General features: G+C 36.0%; 1 protein-coding gene across 3 annotated transcripts in view; it reads right to left on the bottom strand.

Annotated features, from left to right (window-relative positions):
• The window catches only part of LOC111087498 (uncharacterized protein CXorf57-like), a 155,264-nt gene that overhangs the window by 98,023 nt on the left and 33,095 nt on the right, over positions 1–24,146 (bottom strand). For all 3 annotated transcript variants that reach the window (XM_022394312.1, XM_022394313.1, XM_022394314.1), the window contains one exon: positions 13,841–13,967. In XM_022394312.1, coding sequence (XP_022250020.1) covers positions 13,841–13,967 — 127 coding nt within the window. The remainder of the gene's footprint in view (positions 1–13,840; positions 13,968–24,146) is intronic.

Below are 24,146 nucleotides of genomic sequence, written 5' to 3'. Positions count from 1 at the left end.
GGTTGGAACATTGGTAAAATAGGTCTGTGACATCAAAACTGACTAGAATATCCTGAGATATAATGTGTGGCTTTTTGAGTTGTTCTATGAAATCTGTTGAGTTGTGAATGTGATATTCGGTATTCCCTCATAGTGGAGATAAAACAGGTACCAGGAATGTTGCTACTTAATGGCAAGGTGGGTTTATTGCACTGATGATAGGCCTTAAAGGTATATTAGGTTTGTGTACTTTAGGTAGTCCATAGAATTGAGGGGGGAAATTCTCATTGGTTCTTAAGTCTTTAGCTAGCTTCTCGTTGATTAAGTTTTGTTTCCTAAGTTTGTTCATTGTTCTGTTGATGAGTCTTTCTGTCTTTTCTGTAGGGTCATTGGTGATCTTTTTTGTATTGGTGTTTGTCTAGTAACTGCTTGATCTTCGAGTCATAATCTTTGCCGTCTAAGATGACTATACTGTTTCCTCTGTCTGTTGGTAGAATCTTGATAATGTCATCCCATCTTAGACGGTTCAGTGCATTGTATTCCTGTTTGGTGATGTTAGTTTTGGTTTCTTGGCATTCCTGAGGATGGTGTAAGTTTGATGTCAGCATTGTTCAGCCATGGGTTTTGAGAGGTTTTGTGCAGCAGATTCTAAGGTTGTCTTGATCAAGGTATACTCTTTGCCCAGAATCTAAAGTGGGAGAGGCAAATAAACCCAAGTGTCACAGGGGTGGGTGGAATGAGAACATGACCATCCAGGCATTTGCACACAAGTAGTCATAGACAACATGTGTAATGTGGTTAGGGCATTGTCAGACAGTATAGAGTGTGAAGGACTCAGGTTGCAGAAGGAGAGCACACTAGCTTTTTAAGGGGTGACCTGCACTACACTGACAGTGTCACCAACACCTACTTCTCACCATATCGTGATGAGCCCAAACAATGAGGAACTCTCAAAGGCCCACAACCACAGCAGCTAGGAAATGGTAAGTAGCAAGGGTCTCCCATGCCCCACTTCAAAAAGGGGGTGAGAATTTGTGTTGGGGATACCAAAAAAAGTGTTCGGATACCCTTTGGACATCTGCCAGAAAGTTTTTTTTTGCTGGAGACAGTGCAATGAGTGACTAACAAGCATGAGCCAAAGAAATGGTTGGTCACTTCCCTGGTACCAGCTTTTCCCCATGATAGTCTATAGAATATCCAGTTGGATTAGCCAATTTAATAATTTTAAAACCACAAAAATACTTCTCTGGTCTTGAAGAACACCCCATCTTGACAGTGGACAGAGCCAGAGCAGAAGGGTAAAGCAGTTTCCATTATCCCTGGCCTCATGTGAATTTACAGAAATAAGCATACTCTGGGAGTCAACACCAGCCACCTGGCAGGATCCTCTGAGAGGAGAAAGGAAGAGATAAGGGTATTGGAAAAAGAAAACTTACCCTTCACAAAGACAGTGTGCAAGTTCTAGAACAGCAATTGAAGGGAGATAAAATCCCATAGAAGATGAAACAGCCAGATGATAAAAATAACATGAGATGAACATGTGCAGATCCATCACATGCCAGTTGAAAGGATCCTGTCCAATAGTTAGTCACGTTGGAGCTCCAGTTGAGGGGTAAGGGCAAGGTGATGCTCATCATGGTCTTGACATACTCAACTCAAGACACCAAGACAATTTCTCGATAGCAAGAGAAAGGTGGCATCCAATTGAAGACAACAGATCTCAAGAAAAGTTTCACTGGTCTCAAAACTTACATTAGTGGAGGTACATGTTTGTGTGGAGTACAGGAAAAGCCAGAGTCTCCAAAACAAAAGAACCTCATATGCAGGGTGTAAAACAGAAGCACAAATCTGGTGACAAGAAAGTTATAATTTTCTTAAATCAAAAATGCGTTTCCAATAATACTTACCTACTCTCACTTTTATAGCTACAAATCAACTGTGTGGGTTTCTTCCTTTGCCCATCCAAGCATTGGTCCGATTTTTTCTCGCTTGCTCCAGTCCTTTATACCCCCACTTAATTGCCCATGGCAATATTTGTCTCATGACACTCTCTACCTATGTCAATGCACCCTCTATCCTTGTACTGTATATAAGCACCTCATTCAGATAATGTTATCACTTTTTGAAGACTAACTCAATAAGTCTCTAACACCTGGCTCTTAGTGGGGAGAAAGGGTGGAAGTGTGAGAGTTGAGGTAAGTAAGTATTATTGGAAATAAATTTTCGATTTAAGAAAACTATAACTTCCAAAACATACTTACCTCCTCTCAGACTTATAGCTAGAATCCCACATTGGGAAGGTGGAGGAGCCAGTGAGTGCATTATCCATACAGAAAGTGTCTGCATACAACATGGATGCGGCAACAGAAGATTGGCACTAATGGGGGAACCACACTACATCCAGAACATGTATGCTCTTCACCCTGAACATAATTCTTGTATTGTGGGTGGAAATGTACATAAGTGATCACCACTATAGGCCAGCCACAACCAGATAGGCAAGGTTCCACTACTCTGGGTTGGAATTAAGGGGTCTTGGTCCCTATATCCCACATTGGTGGCTAAGGCAATGTGACCACAACATTATATATACAGAAATAGTTATGAGTGGATCCTAGCCTGTAGTCATAGAGCAATGCTTTCAGAGCCACTGGAATCACAATAAGAAAGTAAGCAATGCTGAAGTGAACAAACCTTTTCCTGCACCCCAGGCTTGGAATGATGGGATCGTATAAGCTGTACTCAACCAAAGGAAACAGAACTCATCCAGTATGGAATTATGAACATTCATCCTCACTCCCCAACCATGTGAGAAAGGTACATTCCACTTGCCCATGGATTTATGGGGAAGATGTGGAACAACTGTGCTCAACCAAGGAACCATGATGGGACCACTCTGTGTTTGGGATTACGAGGAGGTAGTGAACCCTCTTCTATGAACAAACAGAAGGGCCATGCATACCCAAATCAAATAAAGAAGCATCAAATTTGAACCGGTAAAACGAGTAGAATTCCATGTAGGCTGGTGCCACTCCTAATAATATCTGGGAAAAACATCCACAGACCCAGGTAGAAGGGCTCCAAACTTTGCCCTCTTCTATGAGAGTGGAATAATTCACTCTAACACTCTAGAGGAAAGACCTCTGTCCACCACCCGAGGGATTGGAAACCAAGTATGGTAAGGACTCCCTAGCTCCACAAGTAGAGTGTAGAACCTAGAGAGTAATGTGTAACGGGGAGTCCTGATGAACAGAACTCTGAAAACAGTGCAATAGGTGAACCAAGTTCTCTAAATTTTTAAAAGCATACTGACCCCAATTTATTCAGTCTAATAATCACCAGTGGTGGGCAGGATTCCCTTATGCTTTACTTTACTCATGATAGTACATGAGTGGTGGTCCGGCATAGTACAGTAATACCACCTGGTCAGCTCCTAGGTGGTCTTATGGAACACCTCATTTCTAAAGATCCTGTTACAACCTGTGTAAAGTATATTGAAATAGTGTTTGCTAGTGTAGAATTGGTTTCATAAAAGCATACCTGCCTGGGCAACATTCATCGCAGAGTTGGATCCTACAAAAATGAAGTAAGGGACCCTGAAAGATAGGAATGAAAATATTCACCATTCTGTATAATCTATCCAAAGTGATTAGCATAGCTACAGGTGGTAGGCAAAAATCCTCAGATGAAGATACTGCCAATTCATGCAAATAATGTGAGATAAAAGTATTGGGAAAGGTCCATATACCAGTCCACACAATGTCCTCCAATGGGCAATTTAACTGATGAGACATGAATCGCAGAAGATTCCTCACTTTCAAAACAAGCCCAGAATAAAAAGTTATTATCTAGGATCTTGAAAAGCATTAATGCAGGCAATAAAACCTCCAAGGCACTCAGTGAACATGACAACAAACTGAAATATGATCGATCATAAAGTGAGAATTAGAGATCAGATGAATCAGTGAAAACGATTAATCTCCTTCCCTGTCTGAGTATCCTGGGTAAGAATAACTGGTCTGAGGATGTCGGTAGAATCATAAAGTGGTCTGTGAAAAAACAGTGCAAACCACTCCTACCAGCTATGTCTAAAGATTAGCAGCAACAAAAAATAAACCTTCAGGTAGAGGTGATACAAAGCATATGAGAATCAGGAGACAAAATATTGTAGAAAAAGGGCACAAATTGTAACCTTATATTAGGTCTGTAACTGGAATGGTTGTTTGGAAGAAAGGACCCCAACAACCTGAGGAACACACAGAGTACTGGGGACTCAAAGAATACTTAGTTGCTAGTATCAAGTGGTAGTTGATAAAACTGCTGTATACAGGGCAAATACTGAAGGTGCAAAAACACTTATCAAAGAGTCAGGTCAGAAAATGAGTTAGGTTGGCATTCCTGATTGAAGTGGGTTCAACTTCCTCTCCATACCCCATTGCTGATATATGCGCCATTTCTGTTGAGATATGTCTATTGCAGGACTAAACAAAAAAAAACAAACTGAGATAGATACATGCCAACCTTTGGAATTAAACCCTGATGCTGTACAAAAGTTTGCATAACTTCTATGCCTGAATCTGGAGTTTCTGGATATTCGGGTGAACTCTGTCAAATCACGGCTGCCTTCACAGAGATGGCTCAAGAAGAAGTGGAAGAGGTGGACACTCCCAAAGATAGTGCAGAAGCAGAAAACAGGGTATAAGTACCAATCAGGTGCTATCAATAAACCCAGACAATGGGTTGGAACAAACACAGTTAGTACCTTGAATTGTAGTGAAGGCCTAGAATAGTAATTCCATCCTATCCTTATGGAATGCATCCATTGCCCCAAAGGTGAGGTACTAGAGATCAAATTGTCAATAGTTGGGTGTTCTAAAGATAGGCCAACCCACCAAACAGAGTTGCAAAATAAGAACCAAACCAACAGAACCTTAAGATGCAGCATCCATTCTGTTTTGAGAATCTATTTGGGTTAAGAAAAAAAAGATCTACCATTGCAGTCATCACAGACAGAACATGGCAAGCTAGTAGGGTGATATGATCAAAGTGGTTCTGAGAAAGGAGGTCCATGGTTTGAAAACAAGGAGCCCTGGACCAAGCGCCTCCCTAAAGAGCAATGCAAGACACCACCACAAAATTGTCAGATTCAAGCCTGATGATTTTCCCCATGATAAGCCCAGATCATGAGACATTGCCTGTTGAAGAGCAAGAAGGACAAACAATGTGTAAAGAAGCCTCATCATCCATGAATAGACAATGGAATTCTTAACTGTTGGTACACACACTCCATCCCCAAAGCGAAACACTCATGAAGAGATGGAACCCCATATGAGGGGTAAGTATAGGAACCAATATCTTAATAGTATCCTGACTTAACCCCTATAGATAGAAGAATGATCCCGACTAAGAAAACTGTGAAAACCAGTGAACTGATGTTTATGATCCCTCAACTGCATAAAGACCATTAAAATGATCACTTGTGCACATCCCAAAAGCACGAGGGATTCCAGTGAGCTTACATTCCAAGAAAAAAAAGAACCATCCATGCAGTGAGATATGGAGAGGTAAAAGTCGAGTTTCCTGTTCCATAGTGCAGAGCCAGATGTGAGCTAGCTGAACCCAACTGAGAGATAAGATGAAAAATAAAATATCCAGACTGATGATATATTAAAGTGAAGCAAGAATAGATGTCTCAGCTATAAGAATGATGCCTACCTTGGTGGTTTCTGAAAGTAGAATTCTGGTGTGCTGTTCTGACAATTGATGAGATGGTGCCAGCAGTAACCAGTGTCTATGGAATGGTGTGTGCACAGAGCTATAATGAGAAGGTGACAATAAAAACCTCATATGATTCAGCAGAACCCATGTAAAGCCTGTGCTAGTCTGATGGTAAAAACCCTGAACTGCAGTACCTGACCCTTGTGCACCAAAAACACAGATAGTGGTGGGACGCCACCACTATGGCAATGTGCAGATAGGAGCGAGTACAACAAACTTGGACATTCTCAATCCCAGTAAAAAATGTCAACACATATTGAGGAATGAGCAACTTATGAATTTTGGTATTTTGACATTGATATAGATGAAAAAGATCAAAGACACAACACCAATCTCCTGTCTTCCTTGCCCAACAACAGACAGGAATAAAACCCCTGAATACTAGCACAACTCTCTCACTACCCCAAGACCAGCCAAACACTCATGGCCCTAGAATTAAATTCCAATTCATGAGGATCTGTTGGAGATGGAAATCCTACAGGTTGGGTGAATAATAGAGGTGAAGATCTGACCGAACAGTAGAACCCAGAGATAGAGACAGAATCTATTCTGGGTACTAATGTACTGAGAGGCTGATGTTGGTGGTTAGGACCCTCAAATAGGGGCAGAACTAAGATCCCTGTAGGAGCCAATGAAATTTGAGGTGCCAACAACAACAGTGATGAATGTAGAAGCCAACAATCAAACTAAAGTACATGTTAACAATGGTTCCAGCTTTTCATCAATGAAGGTGGTGAAACTGAGATGCTTCCAACAAGTGTAGTACAAGGAAAACACAAGGTTAAAATTGAGTTGTAAGTCCACTGACACACCCTGTCCCACCAGGAGACATTAATGTATTGAGGTGAACTAAAAACTCTGCCATAGAATTCCAAAATTCAAGGAGCAGATTTATTAAACAAGAGTCGCAATAAGCTTTACACCTGCCGGTGGTTGGCTATATCACAAAGTTCCGACAACCTTGTCAAATAAGGCACATCTGTCCCTTCATTGAACTGGTAAGTAAACCTCCCTGCATGAACCACAATGTCCATGGAAGGAAATAAAGTTAAACATTAGCTCCCACACCCTGCAGCCCACAAGTAAGGTACAGGCTCAAAAGCAACTGGGACAAACCAAAACATCACAAACTTGATGAACCAACTGAAGAAAACGAATCAAAGGCAGCTTATCTAAAAGTAACCTCCTTTTTGTTTTGTATTTCATTTAAAGATTGAGTTGATTAACGTTGATTGGAACAACATTTAGTCAAGTAAGTTTGGTTTGTGAGAGCAAAGCAACATTGGGCTATCTGCTGTATCCACTGTAGGGAATCGAATCCTGGATTTCAGTGCTGCAAGTCCGTAAAATAAATACTGTCCCACAGAGGGACTGAAAAGCCAACAAACAAAAAGAAAGCACAGGAAAAAGTGAATCTAAACCCTCTTCAGAATGTCGAAGGATCACTCTCAGTTGCAGCCTCGGAGCCCCACGAAGGAACACCACAGAGCTGAATATATTTCTCCATCTCATTACAAATAAGATCACCAACAGTTTCAACCAAGAGGGACTCCCACCTCCCCGACTGTTGTGAAATGCTACATATCAGAGGTATGATAGGAGAGATAAGACTTGCTTCTGTGCCAGAAATAATAATCTGAGAATTCATACGATAAACCAGCTGGCCAATCAACAAAAATTATATTTATTTTTTACAAAAAGCAACTAGGTGACAGTAAGAATGCTCAAAGTATCTCCAACAATTGTAGTACAGAGAAACCTGTTAGTAAACACTTTGTTGAGAAAATTTGACAACATTATCTTAATGAAGTGCTTATATACAGTACCAGCATAGAGGGCACACTGATGTTGGTGGAGAGTGTCATAAGACAAATACCACCAAGGGCAATTAAATGGGCTATAAAAGACTGGGCTTAGATGGGCAAAGGAAGAAACACTGGCAGTCAAGTAATAGCTATAAGTGTGAGAGGAGGTATGTTTTGGAATTCCACTACTCATAGGTGAAGTGGTGAAGGCTGAACCCAACTGAGGTGGAAGTTGAGAAACGTGTCCAGATGTACCAAATATAGGGTGGGTGTGAGAAAATACTTGAAAGGCTTGAAAAGCCAGCCCATCCATTTCCCTCAGAAGAATGCAGATGTGAGAGGATTCCTGCTGAGAATTGACAAGAAGAAGCCAATTGTTCACATAATAGTGGAAACTCAGTCCAATCCATGAACAAGGCAGGCAAATGCCCCTTGACTCGATTGAAGACACAAAGAGCAGGCATAATACCAAAAGGAAGAGCACAGAACTGGAAGACCCAATCCCTATGGACAAAACAAAGAAAATTTCTAGAAAAGGGATGATCAGCATGTGTAAAAAATGGTGTCTGAAACCTCAATCTTGGTCATTCACAGTCTGAATGAAAAAAAACCACAGGAGAGAAAAGAAACCCCCAATACAAAACCAAGGGATGACAAGAAACTGATAAGAGGAAAGACATGCAGTGCACAAGAATCTGAAGAAACCATCTGATGGATGAAAACAGAAATCAGAGGCTGATGAAAAAAGTAAGACATGTCCCCACAGGGCCAGACCTGACATCATAGACACCAATGAGATGAGCAACACCCTGCTATTGGAAAGTACAAGGATGGAAAGCTAGAATGGGAAAAGGATACAGGAATGCAGTAGGCCTAGCAACGTCAACAGAATGACGAGAATGGAAAAGACAAGAAACTAAAGTGCACAATGAGGACTGATGCCAGGCCACCTCAGCCCAGATCTCTGGGCAAAGAAGTGAAGCCCAATGAAGATCATGGATATAAGCATGAGGAAGGTGGACATTAGCTAGGAGAGCATCCCATCTCAATAAGTCTCAATAGTAAAGGAACCAAGTGAGAATAGTTAGAACAGAAAAAAAAAGTACAGGCCTATGTGGTGAAAGGAAGAAAACTAACTTCTCCAGAAAACCACAATGAAGTGCCTAAGACATAAGGTGAAGTGACAAGAGGTAACACAGAAGAGTGGTAAGAAAGAGATGAATATGTAAAAATTGGGCACCAGAGAGTGAAATAGAAGTTAAGAGGTCTGTTCCCCAAGCAGGTAAAAGAGATTCAAAAGACTGGCAATCAAGGAACATAAATGAAGAATGACTGTAAACCATTACAACAGAGTCAAGTAGACAAGGTGGATGAGGCAATTTAGTTAAATTGTTCAACTGAAGGAGAGAAGACAGTCTTGAGTATTAGTTTCATGTGATAAAGTACAGGAAGAATCAAAAGACACACAGGGAAGAGAAAGAACATATCTGCAAAATCATGTCAAAGAAAATATTTAAATGGTAAGGATTTTCCTCCATAGATAAAGCTATGCCTAGAGCAAACCCTGATGGGGGAAATAGCCAGTCAATAGAATCAGCATCTTGGTCATGTTCAAACTGGGGAGAAGAAGCATCAGCCAAATGAATTGGACAAAGAGCCCCCCCAGCAGCCACAAGTCCCATGTTAGGAACATTGTCACTATCATGGGATGATGCAGGAGTTACCTTCTCTTGAGAATTCAGTATGATTCTGTTTTTGAATTGAAACATTTTAAAAAACATGCTAGATATATGAACAGTGAACATTAACCCAGGGAAACTAAAATGCAATTTAACTCAGTAGAAAACCATCGCAAATCTCAAGTAACTGATCAAAATTTTAAAACATCCATTCTTGACAATGCCAAGGAAAATAATATAGTTATTTTGAGCCTAAGTGCTTAACTCTTTCACAATGGGTAGGATAAAGTGTGCATGTCACAACCTTTTATAGAGTTACATTCAAAATTTAATTAAAGTACTTTGTTATCAACATACACGAATAGACTTGGCATCAAAACATAGTCAATAAAGCAAGTTTTAATATTATACATGCTTGAAGTTCTTAATTTTATAAGGAAATATGTTAAAAACTCCTCATTCTCCCCTTATATGAAAATCGTGAGATTTGTTCTCTATATCTTACCTATTCTTATATTTATTTACCACACCTCTCTGAAGTACAGAATTTAAAGTAAATTACTCATTATGATATAGATATTACTAAGGCAAAGTCTAACTTTCATAGCCTTCAATCTTTTTTGTTTACAGTCATAAACTAAAGAATCAGACCCAATGCTAAGCCTATCTATTACATTTATTGTTTCATAAATTGCGAGCAGTGCTGTCTGACTTTTATATCATTTATAGTGTATAGAAAAGAACGTTTTAATAACCAAATGATGTATTATATCACATTGTTTTCAGTACAAAGTTTATCTATTTTGTTTTCAGTTTGAAAGTCTCTTGTGGTGTTCAGCTCAAGTAGCTTAGAGAAATATTTTAAGCCAATTAAATCATAATAGTCATAGAACATTGTTTGCTTTTTGCATGTTAACATTTTGTGTTCTTAAGTGCATTATCTAAGTAAATAAAGTTTGTTTAATGTACTAGTGCCATCAGTTTAAAAAAAAAGGCTTAAATGTTATCAGCAACCAACAACAACAAAAAAATTAAATGTAAGCACTATATATTTTGTATTTCTCATGAATTTTTATAAAAGTAACTAAAATGTAAAAATTTGAAACTTATAAGATTAGATTAGGCAAGATAAGAACAATAATAATAATTCTTCATAAGGTATGCTCAAGAGTAGCTCATTCGTTATATCATTCAATATTGTAACATGAACTATGCATTTGTCAAGTGATTTACAACTTGTATGGCAAGATTGTTAGTTACCGTATTTTTCGGTGTATAAGATTTTTTTGCCCCAAAATTTGATGTGAAAATCTGCTTGCATCCTATACACCAAAGGAATGAATAATATATATGTATATATATGATATACAGAAGCCATGTGTAAATATATTTAAATAGGCATGCATAATTCAGTTCAATTGAATGTGTTATTTATAACAATAGTAGTTTTTTCTTTTAAAAACACAACTATTTATAATAATAAAAAAATAAATTACAGTGAAAGCAATAAAGATTTTGTAGATTTTGAACCAAACTAAATAACAGTAAACCTTTTTTGATTTACAGTATTCTCTTATTTTGATGTTTTGAGCTCTTTTGTGTTTAGAACAATATATACTAATTTTTAAAGTATCAAATTGAATTTTTGTTCAACAAGAATCTTTCAAATGCAACTGTAGCTTTTTTTCCCCAAACTTTGTCTTCAAAATAAGGGTGTGTCTTATATTCCAAAAAATACGGTATATACAGTTCAAATGGCAATAAAATAACAAAATTAAGTATAAACAAAAGTGTATTCTTACGAGCCTTAAGCTATTTAGGGTTAAGAAATGTAGTTACCTGTTATAATCTGCTGTGATTCTAGAAAGAAGAAAGAGGATAATTTAGATTTATTTTGTTTTTTATGGTGGTTAAAAGGTAGGTCAACTTGACTAAATACGTATACAGTTAGGGTGGAAAAAATATATAAAATATAAAGTTTTACTGTAATAAAAATGTAATTACACAAATGAAATTTGAAACTTTTCAATTGAAGAAAAATATTTTTAATCTTAACATGAAAATCATTTTGCACTTGGAGCAATCAATACCGATTCCATATATTCAAAAACAAATCTTTGGTAATAATACTTAATTAAAAAATCTGATCTTTTATGTCAAAAGACTTGCAATGCTTACTGAAAGTTTGCCAAATAGTATGGAAACTGATGCACACTTTGGGTCTAAAGGTCAGTATAATCTACCAACCCCTCATGGAAAGAGTTAAGGGGAGTTAGGTGGTTATTTCACCATGCACTAGAGTAGTTAACCTACAACATGTTATTTTAGGTGAGAAGTAACTCAAGGCTAGTGGTATGCAAATCTCATAGGCAGATACACGAAGGAATGAATATATTCTAAGTGCAGAAGTGAGGTATCATCTTGGAAAGTAGCATTTCAGTTTAGAAAATAACTATGGACCTTTAACTATCACAAAAAGTTAAAGGAAAGATTATATGGCTGTGTAAATTTCTACTGTTTAAAGCAGCAAATGCCTTTTAACACACAGAATTCAAAACATTTTTATGAAGTAATGCAGCTGCTAAACTTACCCCGCCCACTCCAATGCACAGAAGGATCTCCTTACATATAATGATGTTTTAGTGGTACTTTATTTTTTTAATACAACTTTTGTTTGAGAAATGGACATTCTAAAAATTTAATTTGCAATGAAGGTGACACTTAATGTGTGATTACCATTCAAACATTGTTAAACAGTTTCTAATTACAAGATCAAACAAAAATTTGAAGATGATTAACTCTCTTGCTAAAGGCTCAGTCGAATCGACCTAGTCTGTAACCCCAAATTGACCTTTATAATTTCCATATTATAACTTTTAATACATTTTGCGTATCTTCATGAAATTTTGCAATTTTTTGGTAAATATTACAAGTCTTCTGAAGACGAAAAAAAAAAATTTTTTAATGAAGTATTTTTACAAAAAATGTCTCCATGAATATATGTGTTGACAACCCTGAGTTCAAAGTGATTTTCATATTATGATTAAAAATACTTTTCTTCATCTCAGAATTGGCAAGTTTTATTTGCATAATCTTTAAATAAATATAAAACATTTTTTTAAAGTAAAACTTTGTATTTTATCTGTTATTCTGTCTATCATAATTGAATGACCTCATAACTGCCAAAAAAGATATAATAAATCTAACTTACCCTTTTGTTCTAGAATGACTGTAAATTATAACAGGAAACTACAATTGTTTATTTTAAATAGCTTAAAGCTCATAACAGTACACATTTATTTCTACTTAAATGTTATTGTTTTATTGCCCTTTGAACCATGTGTAATTAATATTCTCACCACACAAGTTGTAAATCACTCAGTGAACATATAATGAATTAAATAAAGCACAAGCTACTCGTGAGCATCCTTCATGGAGAAGTTTTATTACTATTACTATTTTTCATTATCGTACCAAATCTAACCTAACAAGTTTGTATTTTTTTACATTTTAGTTTCTTTTATAATAATATATAAAGAATACACAAGAAAAATAAGAAATATAGTACTTACCTGTGTGTTAATTTTTTGGCTGTCAACTAATGGTACTACTACACTCAATTTTTTATTAAATAAAATAATGCACTTAAGAACACATAATAATAACACACAAAGCAAACAACGTCCTATAACTATCATAATTTTTCTGACTTTTTAGTTATGTGATAAAAGCCTTTAAAAATTCAGCTACGCTAGTTGATGTGATTCCAATGAGAACAAATTAGAAACTGAACCAGGAAACAGACGATTCTCTGTAGATAAAACAATATAATATAAAGACGTATGATAGATCTTTGGCTTTCTGTCAGTTATAAATAACACAGCATAAAGCATGAGAGAGAACTACCAGCAATTTGTGAAACAGGGGATGCAACAGGAGGTCATGGCAAGTGGGTAAGATTTTTCTAGTTTATGACTCTGTAAACAAAGATTGTAGGCTATAAAAATTATGCTTTGCCTGAGAAATATCTATATTATAATGAGTAATTTATGTTAAATTTCATACTTTTTGGAGTGGTGGTAAATAAATTAGAGAAAAGGGAAACCTAGAGAGCAAATGTCACACCTCTTTTACTAGGGGAGATTGAAATTTTTTAAATACCTCCTTACAAATTTAAGAACCTAAAACTTATATAATATTAAAATGTTTTGATGCCAAGTTTATTTGTATACATTGATAATAAAGTAGCTTAATTAAATTTTGAACGTAACTCTAAAAAATCATGACATGCACACTTTAACCTACCTGTAGTGAGAAGGTTAAATTCTGCCTAATGATCTTTTGAATGTTTAAAACTATCTTAACTAATCTCTAATTTATGGCTAGTACTGGATTTTCGAATGTAGTCCATGTCACAATTTTCCTAAAAAATTACACAGTCTACTTCTCTCTCTCTCTCCACTTTTGCAATATTATGGACTGTGAATGTATTCCATAAAGCAAGGATTTTTAGAATACACACAAGCAACACTTTACCATTACACATCAAGGTTAGACACTTGGTTATTCATAAAACTGAAGCTTAGAACAAAAACTTACGTAAGCAAATATCTGAGTATCCACATATGTCAAATTCTTTCAATATTACATAACTGGTTCTCTTCATTTCTCTTTCAGATGGCATTATTTTCACCTTCTTCACCAGAATTTGAGTCCCAACACTGATCTAAATTTGTTAAATGAAGCTATTTAAATATTTCATGAAATGTATACAAGGCTTGCATGTGTAACAAAATATAAACCTTTTAAAAAAATACTATATTCAAATGAAAAAATTTACAATAAGAATTAAAATGTATATTGCAAAACACTTAAGAATTTCCTAATGTAATAAATAATTTTTATTTTTAAATATCAGAGAATAATGTAAAATAAACTACAAGTCTCTAAAAATATATGATTAATAAATCTACAGAAATGCACAAGAAAATAAAAGTTACAGTTGAAATAACTTTTACTTTCACCATTCTATAACTCCTTTAAAATATACCTTTAGTAAGGTACCATTCAGGTAATTTTTCTAAATGTAGATGTACTGTAGGTGTTCTGCATGTAGTTATCATTCTGCTTAAGCAAAAGTTACATGAGTAACAACTCATTAAAATCTCCATCTCATGTTTTTGAACATATGTCTACAAAAAAACATTATTTTGGTTCTTCCCAGGTAAAAATCTTCAGTCCTATCAATTAAAAACCATAACCCTATTCTTAACAAATACAAAGGTGTTCATTTACATCTATATTAATTCCCTTGTCTTTTGTACACAAAATGTATTTCAATACTTAGACTCCGGCTTATACTTAAAATTGACAGTTTATTGATAAATTATTTTACTGTCTACATTAATCAGTCTTATGCTTGTAGATTACTATTGTTATAGTTTGTATTTTTATAATTAAATTCTGTTAGCCCCAATTCTTGTGTGCCACCTGGTGATACCAGGTAAACTTGGTAAAACATTGTGAATAAAATAAACAAAAGTTTTACTATGCACAACTGATAACGACTTTGTGTGAATTTTAAAAAAACATAGTTTTTCTAATATTTAATTGTTCTTGACCATTCTTCACATTTGTGGACATGTTTGGAAAGCCTCTCCTAATGTTATAATTTCCCTAAATGAAAATCTATTTCTGATAGGTATTTCTCTCCACTCACAAGATTAGCTTTTCTCATTTTGTGCTGCGCTGTATATGCAAACCTTTTTTCAGAAACATATGCCACAAACCTTCATCCTTCTTCTGTTGGAATCCAAAGTTCCAACATGTCTCTCAGGCAAATTATCATGTATCCCCTCTCCACCAATAGAAGAGCACCACTATCACGTGATGCATGTGACTCCCTCTACACGCCACTACCGAACTATCATTTTGAAGTTTGACAGAACACTGGAAAATTGTGGGGAGGACGGAAGTACCTAACGGAAATACATTTTTCATTTAGGAAAATTATAACTTCCAATAAGATACTCTCCTTTCACACACAAGATTAGCTTGAATCCCACATTGAAATGGAAGAGGGACTGGTGTAAGAGAAGCACAGATATAGCCCCTGGAAGTGTCCAGAGGATACCCCCAAAATGAGAGGAACAGACCAGATGATCTGAGGAGGGTTACCGCACCACATCTGAGCTAAGTATCTCTTTGTCAGGAACACCAACATGATCACAAGGACCAGACATGGCAGAATATTAAAGGGAGAAATCTGTGTGGAAGAGGATAGCTTAGCAATATGACCTTAAACAGAAATAAAAAATCACTCAATCCCATGATAGAAAGTGGGCAAGTGAGGATGTGTTCCATGGTGTAGAATGGCTAGGGTGCAACAGACTGTACTCAATAAGTCAACTACATTGGGCATTGGGGTATTGAAATCCTTGCAATGGTAGAATGAGAATCATACCATCTTCACCTCAAGTCCCAGAGTCAAGAGAGAACATAGCAATTGACTGCAGGAACTAACAGGGTAGCCTAATCTGGGAATGTGTCATCCAGAATCCGAGGGAAGTCCATCTGACGCATTCCACCCCTCCAACTATGAAACCAGCCCAAAACAACCCCAAGTTGGTAACAACCTCGTCACCCAATGAGAGAAACAGGCACAAAGACCTTCTGGGACAGGAAGAGGTTGGGAAGGTTAGGGCACAGGAATCGGTGCCGCACTCAGCCCCGACTGTGACAAACGAGTTACCATGTGAGTAAGGGTAGAATGTCGATGGGCCGAGGCCACCTGCAACTAAAAAGACACAGGAAATGAGTCAAACTCATAATGTTGCAAAAAGGCCACCATGCGGAGATCCCTCAGATAAGGAGCCTGGAGATGGGTCCTTGCCAAAACCGCATCACAGCCCAAGAGGTCCCAACAACAAATAAACTACTTTTGAAGCATGAGAGCTGAAGACGACAGATGAGCCAATGTAGAAGTAAATATGAATAATATGTCAACAGAAAACCCTCTCAGGGTTCCCGTGAAGAGCCTCCCCCCCCCCCAAACAGGTAGAACTGACCCCAACGAGTGTTGATCAAGGAAGGGAAAATCCGCCTGATGATAAGCAAGGGCTGATTCATCCGAAGTCTGTGGGGGACGAGGTATACTAACTCTCTCCTCCAGTGTGAACCCTAATATCGGGGGAGGGGGGAAAGACTAAATAGGGTTGGGATGTTTCATGTAAGAGGGAAGATCTAGGGCTATATGAAACAGGTGTAAGTGACAAAACATCACATACCTGAATGATAGTCTGAAAAGACCGATGATGGACTTAGCTGAATCATCAGGTAGTGAAGGGAAGGTGCAGCAAACTCCGGGTTGGGAAACAAATGATCAAAACCGGATACAGGCTGGACCAGCACGAAAGGCTCTGGAGAAAGTGGGGCAGAAGTAGGCGAGGGAGGTACGTTCATATACCGCTCAATCTCCCAGCGAAGGAGCAACAATATACCCCTCCAATGGGTCCCCGCGCCCGTGGCTGAACATATATACAGCATCAGACGCTGGCAAAGCACCTGAATTAGTGACTGTAACTTTGGAATTCATAAGTGGGAAACACAAGAAAGTAATGCTTTATTAAAATATTAACTCCAAAACTATGAAGTGTTGGAAATAAAGTTAAGAAAAATATGAAAAATGAAAAAATAAACCACTTCAAGGTAACTAAATAATGTAAAAAAAAGAATGCTAAACTCTACAATTGCCAAACGAGAAGTGATAGTTCGGTAGTGCCATGTAGTGGGAGTCACATGCATCATGATAGTAGTGCTCTTCTATTGATTGGATGGGTGATACATTATGATTTGAAATAGAGATGTGTTGGAACTTTGGATTCCAACAGAGGGAGGATGAAGACTTGTGGCATGCATTTCTGAAAAAAAGTTTGCATATAGAGGGCAGTACAAAATGAGAAAAGCTAATCTTGTGAGAGGAGGGAGAGTACCTTATCAGAACCAGCAATTAATGAGAAGTCAAAACAAACAAATGCTGGCCACTTTGATGTCAGACAAAAACATTATTGTAAATAAAGGTTTTATTCATTTGTGTTTCCTTTGCTGTCCATGTTTGAAATATTACTCTGCATAAAATTTCCAGAACCTGCTGTATTGCAGTTATTTATAATTATCTGTTGGATATCAATATACCTAAATACTAAAATTAAACATATGTAAATGCTAGATTACTAACATTTTGTACTTTAAATTTCAAACATAAGAAAAATCAAACTAGAATAAATAAAGAAACAAAATTAGTAAAAATGATCAAGTCTGGAAAAATGCATTAAAAATAAAATCCAGTTATATTAATAATATTCAAAAATGCTGTTATAAAATAAGATATAGAAACAAACCGGTAAAAATAAATTTTCTTTGCCATCCCCTTGTATTGCAACAGGTGTTCTTAGTTTTACAAACCAGGCAAGGGAGATTGGGCAGTCAGCTTTTATGTATTATTCTGTTATTAACAGTGACATTAGCAGTTTTGATAACAGGGAGTAAAATGTCCCAGTCATTTCAAAGCTATAAACTATATCATATCATATAAATTTTCCCTTACCTTGGAAAATTTTATGCATGAAAATATTGGACCAAGACAGAAAATCACTAATGGCTTGAAATTCAGATGTGTGTGCAACTCCTTGATCATGAGATTAACAATTGTCATATGAGTGTTTATTTATAGGCTTGAATTATAAATCACTATGTGAGAATGAGTTGAGACTTTTCATACAGAGGATAGTTAACTGTTAATCAAATATTCACTTTTGCTAGAAGTTACTAATTTCAAGAACTTTTTTCAAAACTGGCAGAAATATTGCACTGACCCAATTATAAAGCGATTTTTTTAAATAATAATAACGCTGTAAAATTCATAGTCGCCTTATAGTCATGGCCAACCACAGGCCCCTTCTCCCTACTCTAGCCTGTCACATTCCCGAGTGTCCAGATAGCATCCATCTACACATGCTTGTCAGATGTTTGCTCAATATCATCACTAATTCTTGCAACTAATCCACCTGTAGCCTGTTTAGTTATAGTATTGATTTTGCAGACGTAAAAAAAGCATTATGACACTCAATTTTTTATCTTTCCCATGATTTCTGAAAATGGGGGTCACCTTATTTTTGATATTGCCCTATAATTAAGCCAATATGGAAGTTGTATCTTTTAAAATTTTAAAAGCCTTAAATTAAAAAAGAAAATTCCAAGTACTTTAAGGTTTTGAATCACTCATGCAAATCCTAATTGTGGATACAATAAAATGAAACTTCCAACTCTGATAATAAACATACAAGGACAGAAGTCAAAAAGGGGAAGAATGAGATAATCCTACATGGGCATCTCACACAGACACAGCAGTCGAATACAACTAGATGGAAAAAATTATTGTTAGTAGATATGGTATATAAAGAAAAATATGAACTTCTCCAAAATCAAATGCTACAAGGCACCTGTAAAGACACCATAATAAATAGACAGATGCTAGAGCTTACAAACTAGTAAAACAATGGAAGGAAACAATATACTTGGGCAAGCATATTTGCCATCACACCATCTTCCAAATAGAAATGCTGTTTCCAAAGGCAACTCAAAATGCTAAAATTGATACCATTTAACACATAAAACAAAACACAAATTGCCAGTAAGATCTAAATAAGTCTTACATTTGAAGATTTTTTTATTCAATGAATACCAAAAGGCTGACATATGCTAGAATCTCCAGTATAAGAAAAGATGATAGGGGCCACAAGAGAAATACTCAACACAGATGACAATATAGGAAAGCCTTGACCAGTCAAACAATCTCTCTAAGTATATATTGTGTATATCACTAAAGAGCAAAAATAATAGGTATATATCCTATAAACTGAATGCATAGATCAAGAATGATAAATAAGGACAGGGGTAGGCACGTGGTTATAAAAGTACTTGAATATCTCAGAGTTTGAACAGAGGAAAAGAGAACATTAGTGAGTGAACAAACAAGTCAATATCTTAGCCTGAGGTAATAAAAAAGAATATTTTGATGGATAAAGTTTATTATAAAAAGGGAATGAAACAGCTTAAGACAATAATTGCTGAAAGTTAAGTAGGCAGCAGATTCAATATTCAACATTCCAGAATATTACTATTCCCAAAAAAGAACTGTATTGTATTGCAACTATCAGTAGTTCTTGCAAAAAATTCCATGGACATACTAGCCACATTAAACATCATCTCATATCATAAAAAATCAGGTTCACTGAGAAAAACAGTACAACTATATGATAATCAATAGTGCTTGCACAGACATAATGTAAATGTTGACACTAAATCAAAGTTAGCTTGTCAAGCCACAACTTCATTCTTGCACCCAGCCAGAAGTAATAGTAAGATTTCACTGTGAATCACCCACAAGCTATCTTTTGTATTCTTTGTGAGATAAGTTAAAATGTCAACAGACAAGCAGATGAAGTTATGTTGGAAAAGTTTTGTATAATTGTGAGCAATAATTTCTAATGCACTAGCCATTCAACACTTAGTATAAAATCAATGTACATTTATCCTTACTTGAAGGGATCACTAGCACTCATGCTATTAATGCAGTAAAAAAAAATTTGATGTTTCACTTTCATGAGCCCCATCTTCTTTTTTCTTGTGTAACTTCAAGGTGGTAATCTGTTTAAAAATTAATAACTGCACCTTTCTGATATTTTAAATACTATTTGTAACTGGTTTGCTACTCAAAAATAAAACAGCCTGTTACATGGCCCAACAAAATGCAACATCATGGTTACAGATAACTTTGGCATACTTAAAATTTTGGCTTTATATGAGGTATTAACCTATATAAGTTCTAATCACATTGTTCACTGAAAAGAGAGTGAGAAAGAAAACATTTTCTGCAAAAGTAGTCTTAATGTTTCCAATTTCTTAAAGAAAGGTATAAAAACTACTGGAAATATGAAAGACCATGCACTAAAATGCTGATCAGGTTTCCACTGAAAAAATATGGAATAAAGCCATCAAAATTAAAGAACAAAGAAAAAGCAGAGTTATGATAATATGCATTTAATGAATTACCTACATCAACAACCTTTAAACCAAGAAATGGTAATTTTTTTTTTCTTCAATTGCAAATTTAACTCATTCAGTATGGCTGGGGCATATATTCCCAGCTGCAGTGAATGGGTTAATATTTAGATGTTTACCTTTCATATACCATAAGAATTATTGTACTTTTTTTTTAAGAGAAGAAAAATATCAATCACATACCTGCAGAACATAAGTGCCTTAAAATTATTAGTGTAATTAAATACCCCAATAACTTCCTATTTCATAACTACTTTCTTTAGTCAGATACATTAAGGGTAATTTTTCTGCATATCATGCATTTCACATATGATAAATGGCTTCCTTGTGAAATGGATGAGGAAAAGTTATAAATTTGCATGAATCCTTTAACTTAGGTAAATGTTACATACATATATGTTAGAGCATTCTTTCTATAGGACTTCTACTCCTTTCGCCCTTTTTCTATGTCATTTTCTCATGCAGTGAGGTCATATTCATTCCAAGTGGTAACACAGAGATTTGTAGAAGTTAGTATAAATAAAGTTATTTGGAATGATCATCATCTAAGTACTGTGGGATACCTCAAAAGGAATGTGGTCTGACATAAATTGTGTTATCTACATGATTATGGATCTCTCTTGATTTATATAATTTGCTTGCTATCCTGCTCAGCCCAGTCTAACTTCAACTAGAGTTGGCTGGAAAATCCTGCTCCTCAAATGAAGGTGGAAAAGTCTGTGCAAAAGAACTTGTTTGTTCATGTAAAGAAGAATGCCATCAAAATGGCATCTATGTGACTAATACTCACCAGAGACACCCATAAAAGGCTCAGCATTAATGGTTCAAATACGTATGTTAATAAAAGATAACAATGCAAACATAGAAATGTCTTGTATGCCAGGGGAGGACTGCAAGAATATTTAAATCCTTTCATTTTTCTGTTTTGCTGTGGAACTACTTAACCAAGTGGAATGAATTTAAGTCTAAACTTACTAAAAGTATGAGGATGGAATATATATTTCCCCCTCTTAAGTTAAAAAATAAAATTTTTAAATCATACTGTTTCTCATAGTGAGGCTCTGAAGTAAGTTACTAACTTTAGCTTTTTCTCAGTGGTAAGCAGAGCTTTGGATGAAAGCTAAAGCCTAATTTAACTGGTTTTCTTACAGGAATAACGAAAGCATTTAATTAGCAACCTGGACTTTTCTTGTTGGGAAACCAGATAATAGCTGTGAGCAGTTGCTCCTTTAGTCTGCACCTACTGTTAGTCAAGTGAAGTAACTAGCACAAAAAGGGCTGAGGCTAACTGGCAAATTTAAGTTCATGTTTGTGCTAGAGAGCTCAGATTTTCCATAGATTCTGTGTGGCTTTCAGTGGAAGCTTTTGTAACTCTATCATAATGATCTTTTGTGTTCTTTGCTTTCTATAAGTACTTAGCAGAGACTTGTTGGCTTTTTTGCTGAATTTTTTTTTTTTATCTTTCCATCTCTTCTTTAAATGAAGTGCTTAACCTAAACTTTCATTTGTTAAAGCACACACACACACACTCTCATTTTCACTTTTGTTTATCACATTCACTGTGAATAGAATTAAAGTCCTTTAGAGAAGTAAGCCAGCTCTAGTTTCTGAGGGAATATAAACCAAGGAAGACTTCATTATTGCTCTTGTTAGTCCTAAAGTTAACATTTTCTAATACTGATAAGATATTCCCGACAAGTTCTTACCTCTACTCACCCAAAGCGATCTCAATCTTGATTTGCCCTCTAAGCATTGCTAATATTTTTCAACAGTTTTTATACTCCTTTATTTTTGACAAATCAGTAGGTAGGAAGAGCAGGAAATGGATGAGTGAAGGTAAGTACCTATCAGAAATACATTTTCAGTGTTAGAAAATGTTAATTTCCGAAACAGTATTACCTCCTCTCACCCAAAGCTAGAATCCCACATTGAAAAGATGGAGGAGCCAGGTGAAGGCACAAAAGTAATCAAACAAGCAGAGAACAACCACCATGAAAAAACAGGTGTGCCAGTTTATAAAAGGAGGCACACCTGTGCAGTATAGCAGTACTTCTGTAACAGGTATGCTCTCTGTACAATAACAAACAAAGACACATAAGGCGAAACTTAATAGACAGGCACCATGTCACGTAATACAGATTCTGCCCATGAGCAACAGATAGTATGTAAGATGTCCACATATGTAACAAGCGTGAGCACATGACACAATCATAGATAGATTTGAAGGTGCCTGTAATCAGATATAAGGATACATGGCTTGGGCTAAAATACCATAAATATACACGAATAGGCCAATTGTGGTCCAGCCAGGCAGAAAACATCCACTGGAAGCACCTTGCATAGTGCTTTTCATTTCATATTTTGTATGTAATGGATTGTGTGATCAACAAGTGTGGTTAGCCCATGCAAAATTGTTTGGGGTAAATGCCTTGTGATATTATAGAGTATGTCAAGTGCTGTCCATCCAGGAAAAAAAAATCCAGTGGAAATACCTTGCATAAAATTGAACAGATTATATCTTGATTGTAATATACGTAGATATCAACAAGTGTGGTCTGCCCAGGCAAAATACATCTGGGGAAAGCACCTTGTGATATGATGTAGTACGAAAAGTGTGGTACATCTGGACAGAAAACATCCAATGGAAGCACCTTGCATAAAATTGTTTCATATCTTGTATTCAAGTTATTTAGAGATCAACAACCACACTTGTTGATCTCTAAATAGCAAAAAACATCTGGGAGAAGCTCCTTGGATTGAGTGTATGATATTGTATAATATGAAATATAATGACAAAAGCCTTCTTCACACAGAGTTGGTACATATTACTATGAAGTTTGTTTTGTAATACAAATCCCACTCCAGAGGAAACCTCCATGTTCCACCACTCAAGCAACTGGGAACTGGAAGTGGCAAGGGCTTCCATGCTTCACTAAAAGAAAAGGGGGGAATATGTGTTAGGGAGTCTGGAGGAATGACACACTGGAGAAAGTGGAATGGGTGTCTGCGATTTCCTATTTTAAAAAACAGAAAGAACCCCAATTGTAAGAATCACTGGCCAGTAGGGATAAGCAAAAATCTCCATCTGCTTTACTCCTGAAGTCAATTTAGTGGTCCTTTATATATGATACAGTGACATATACACACCACTGGATAAGCGACCAGTGGTCTTACAGAAACACCCCATCACCACAGTGAGCTTTATGGAAGTATAGTGATTTGGCAAGATATAATATTCAGTATACCTGGCCAAGCAACACTCACCACCAGGTGGGATCCTGAAACATGATTTATATCAACAAATTACCTCTTTCAGCACAGGCTCAGGTTGTGGGACTGACCTCATAACCATTTTGTACTTGTTATAGTTCTCATGCTATAACTTTTAAATTGGTATGTGTATCTTCACAAAATTTTGCAGATTACAAGTAAACATTACAAGGCTTTCATATGCAAAATATCAGATATTTTTATTAAGTTTAAAAATTTTGTAAAACATCTTTTTCTCATTCCTTTTTCTTTTGGAATGTTGACTATCCAACATCCAAAGTAATTTTGATTTTAAGATTAAAAATACTTTTGTTTGAGAAACTTTTCAAATTTAACATGCAAAATCCTTATAATCTCCAGATAATTATCAAACATTTTTAAGAAAAACTTTATATTTTATCTGTTATTTTCACTATTGAATCTCTGTACATGTTCAGTCAATTTCACTGACCTCATAACCACCATAAAAAACTAGAAAATAAATATAAATTATGCTTTTTTCATTCTAGAATGA

This window comes from Limulus polyphemus, unplaced genomic scaffold, assembly GCF_000517525.1.
Source record: "Limulus polyphemus unplaced genomic scaffold, Limulus_polyphemus-2.1.2 Scaffold2227, whole genome shotgun sequence".
NCBI classification, from domain to species: Eukaryota; Metazoa; Arthropoda; class Merostomata; order Xiphosura; family Limulidae; genus Limulus; species Limulus polyphemus.
Note: the sequence above shows the minus strand (reverse complement) of the source record. Positions and strands in the feature narration are given on the sequence as shown.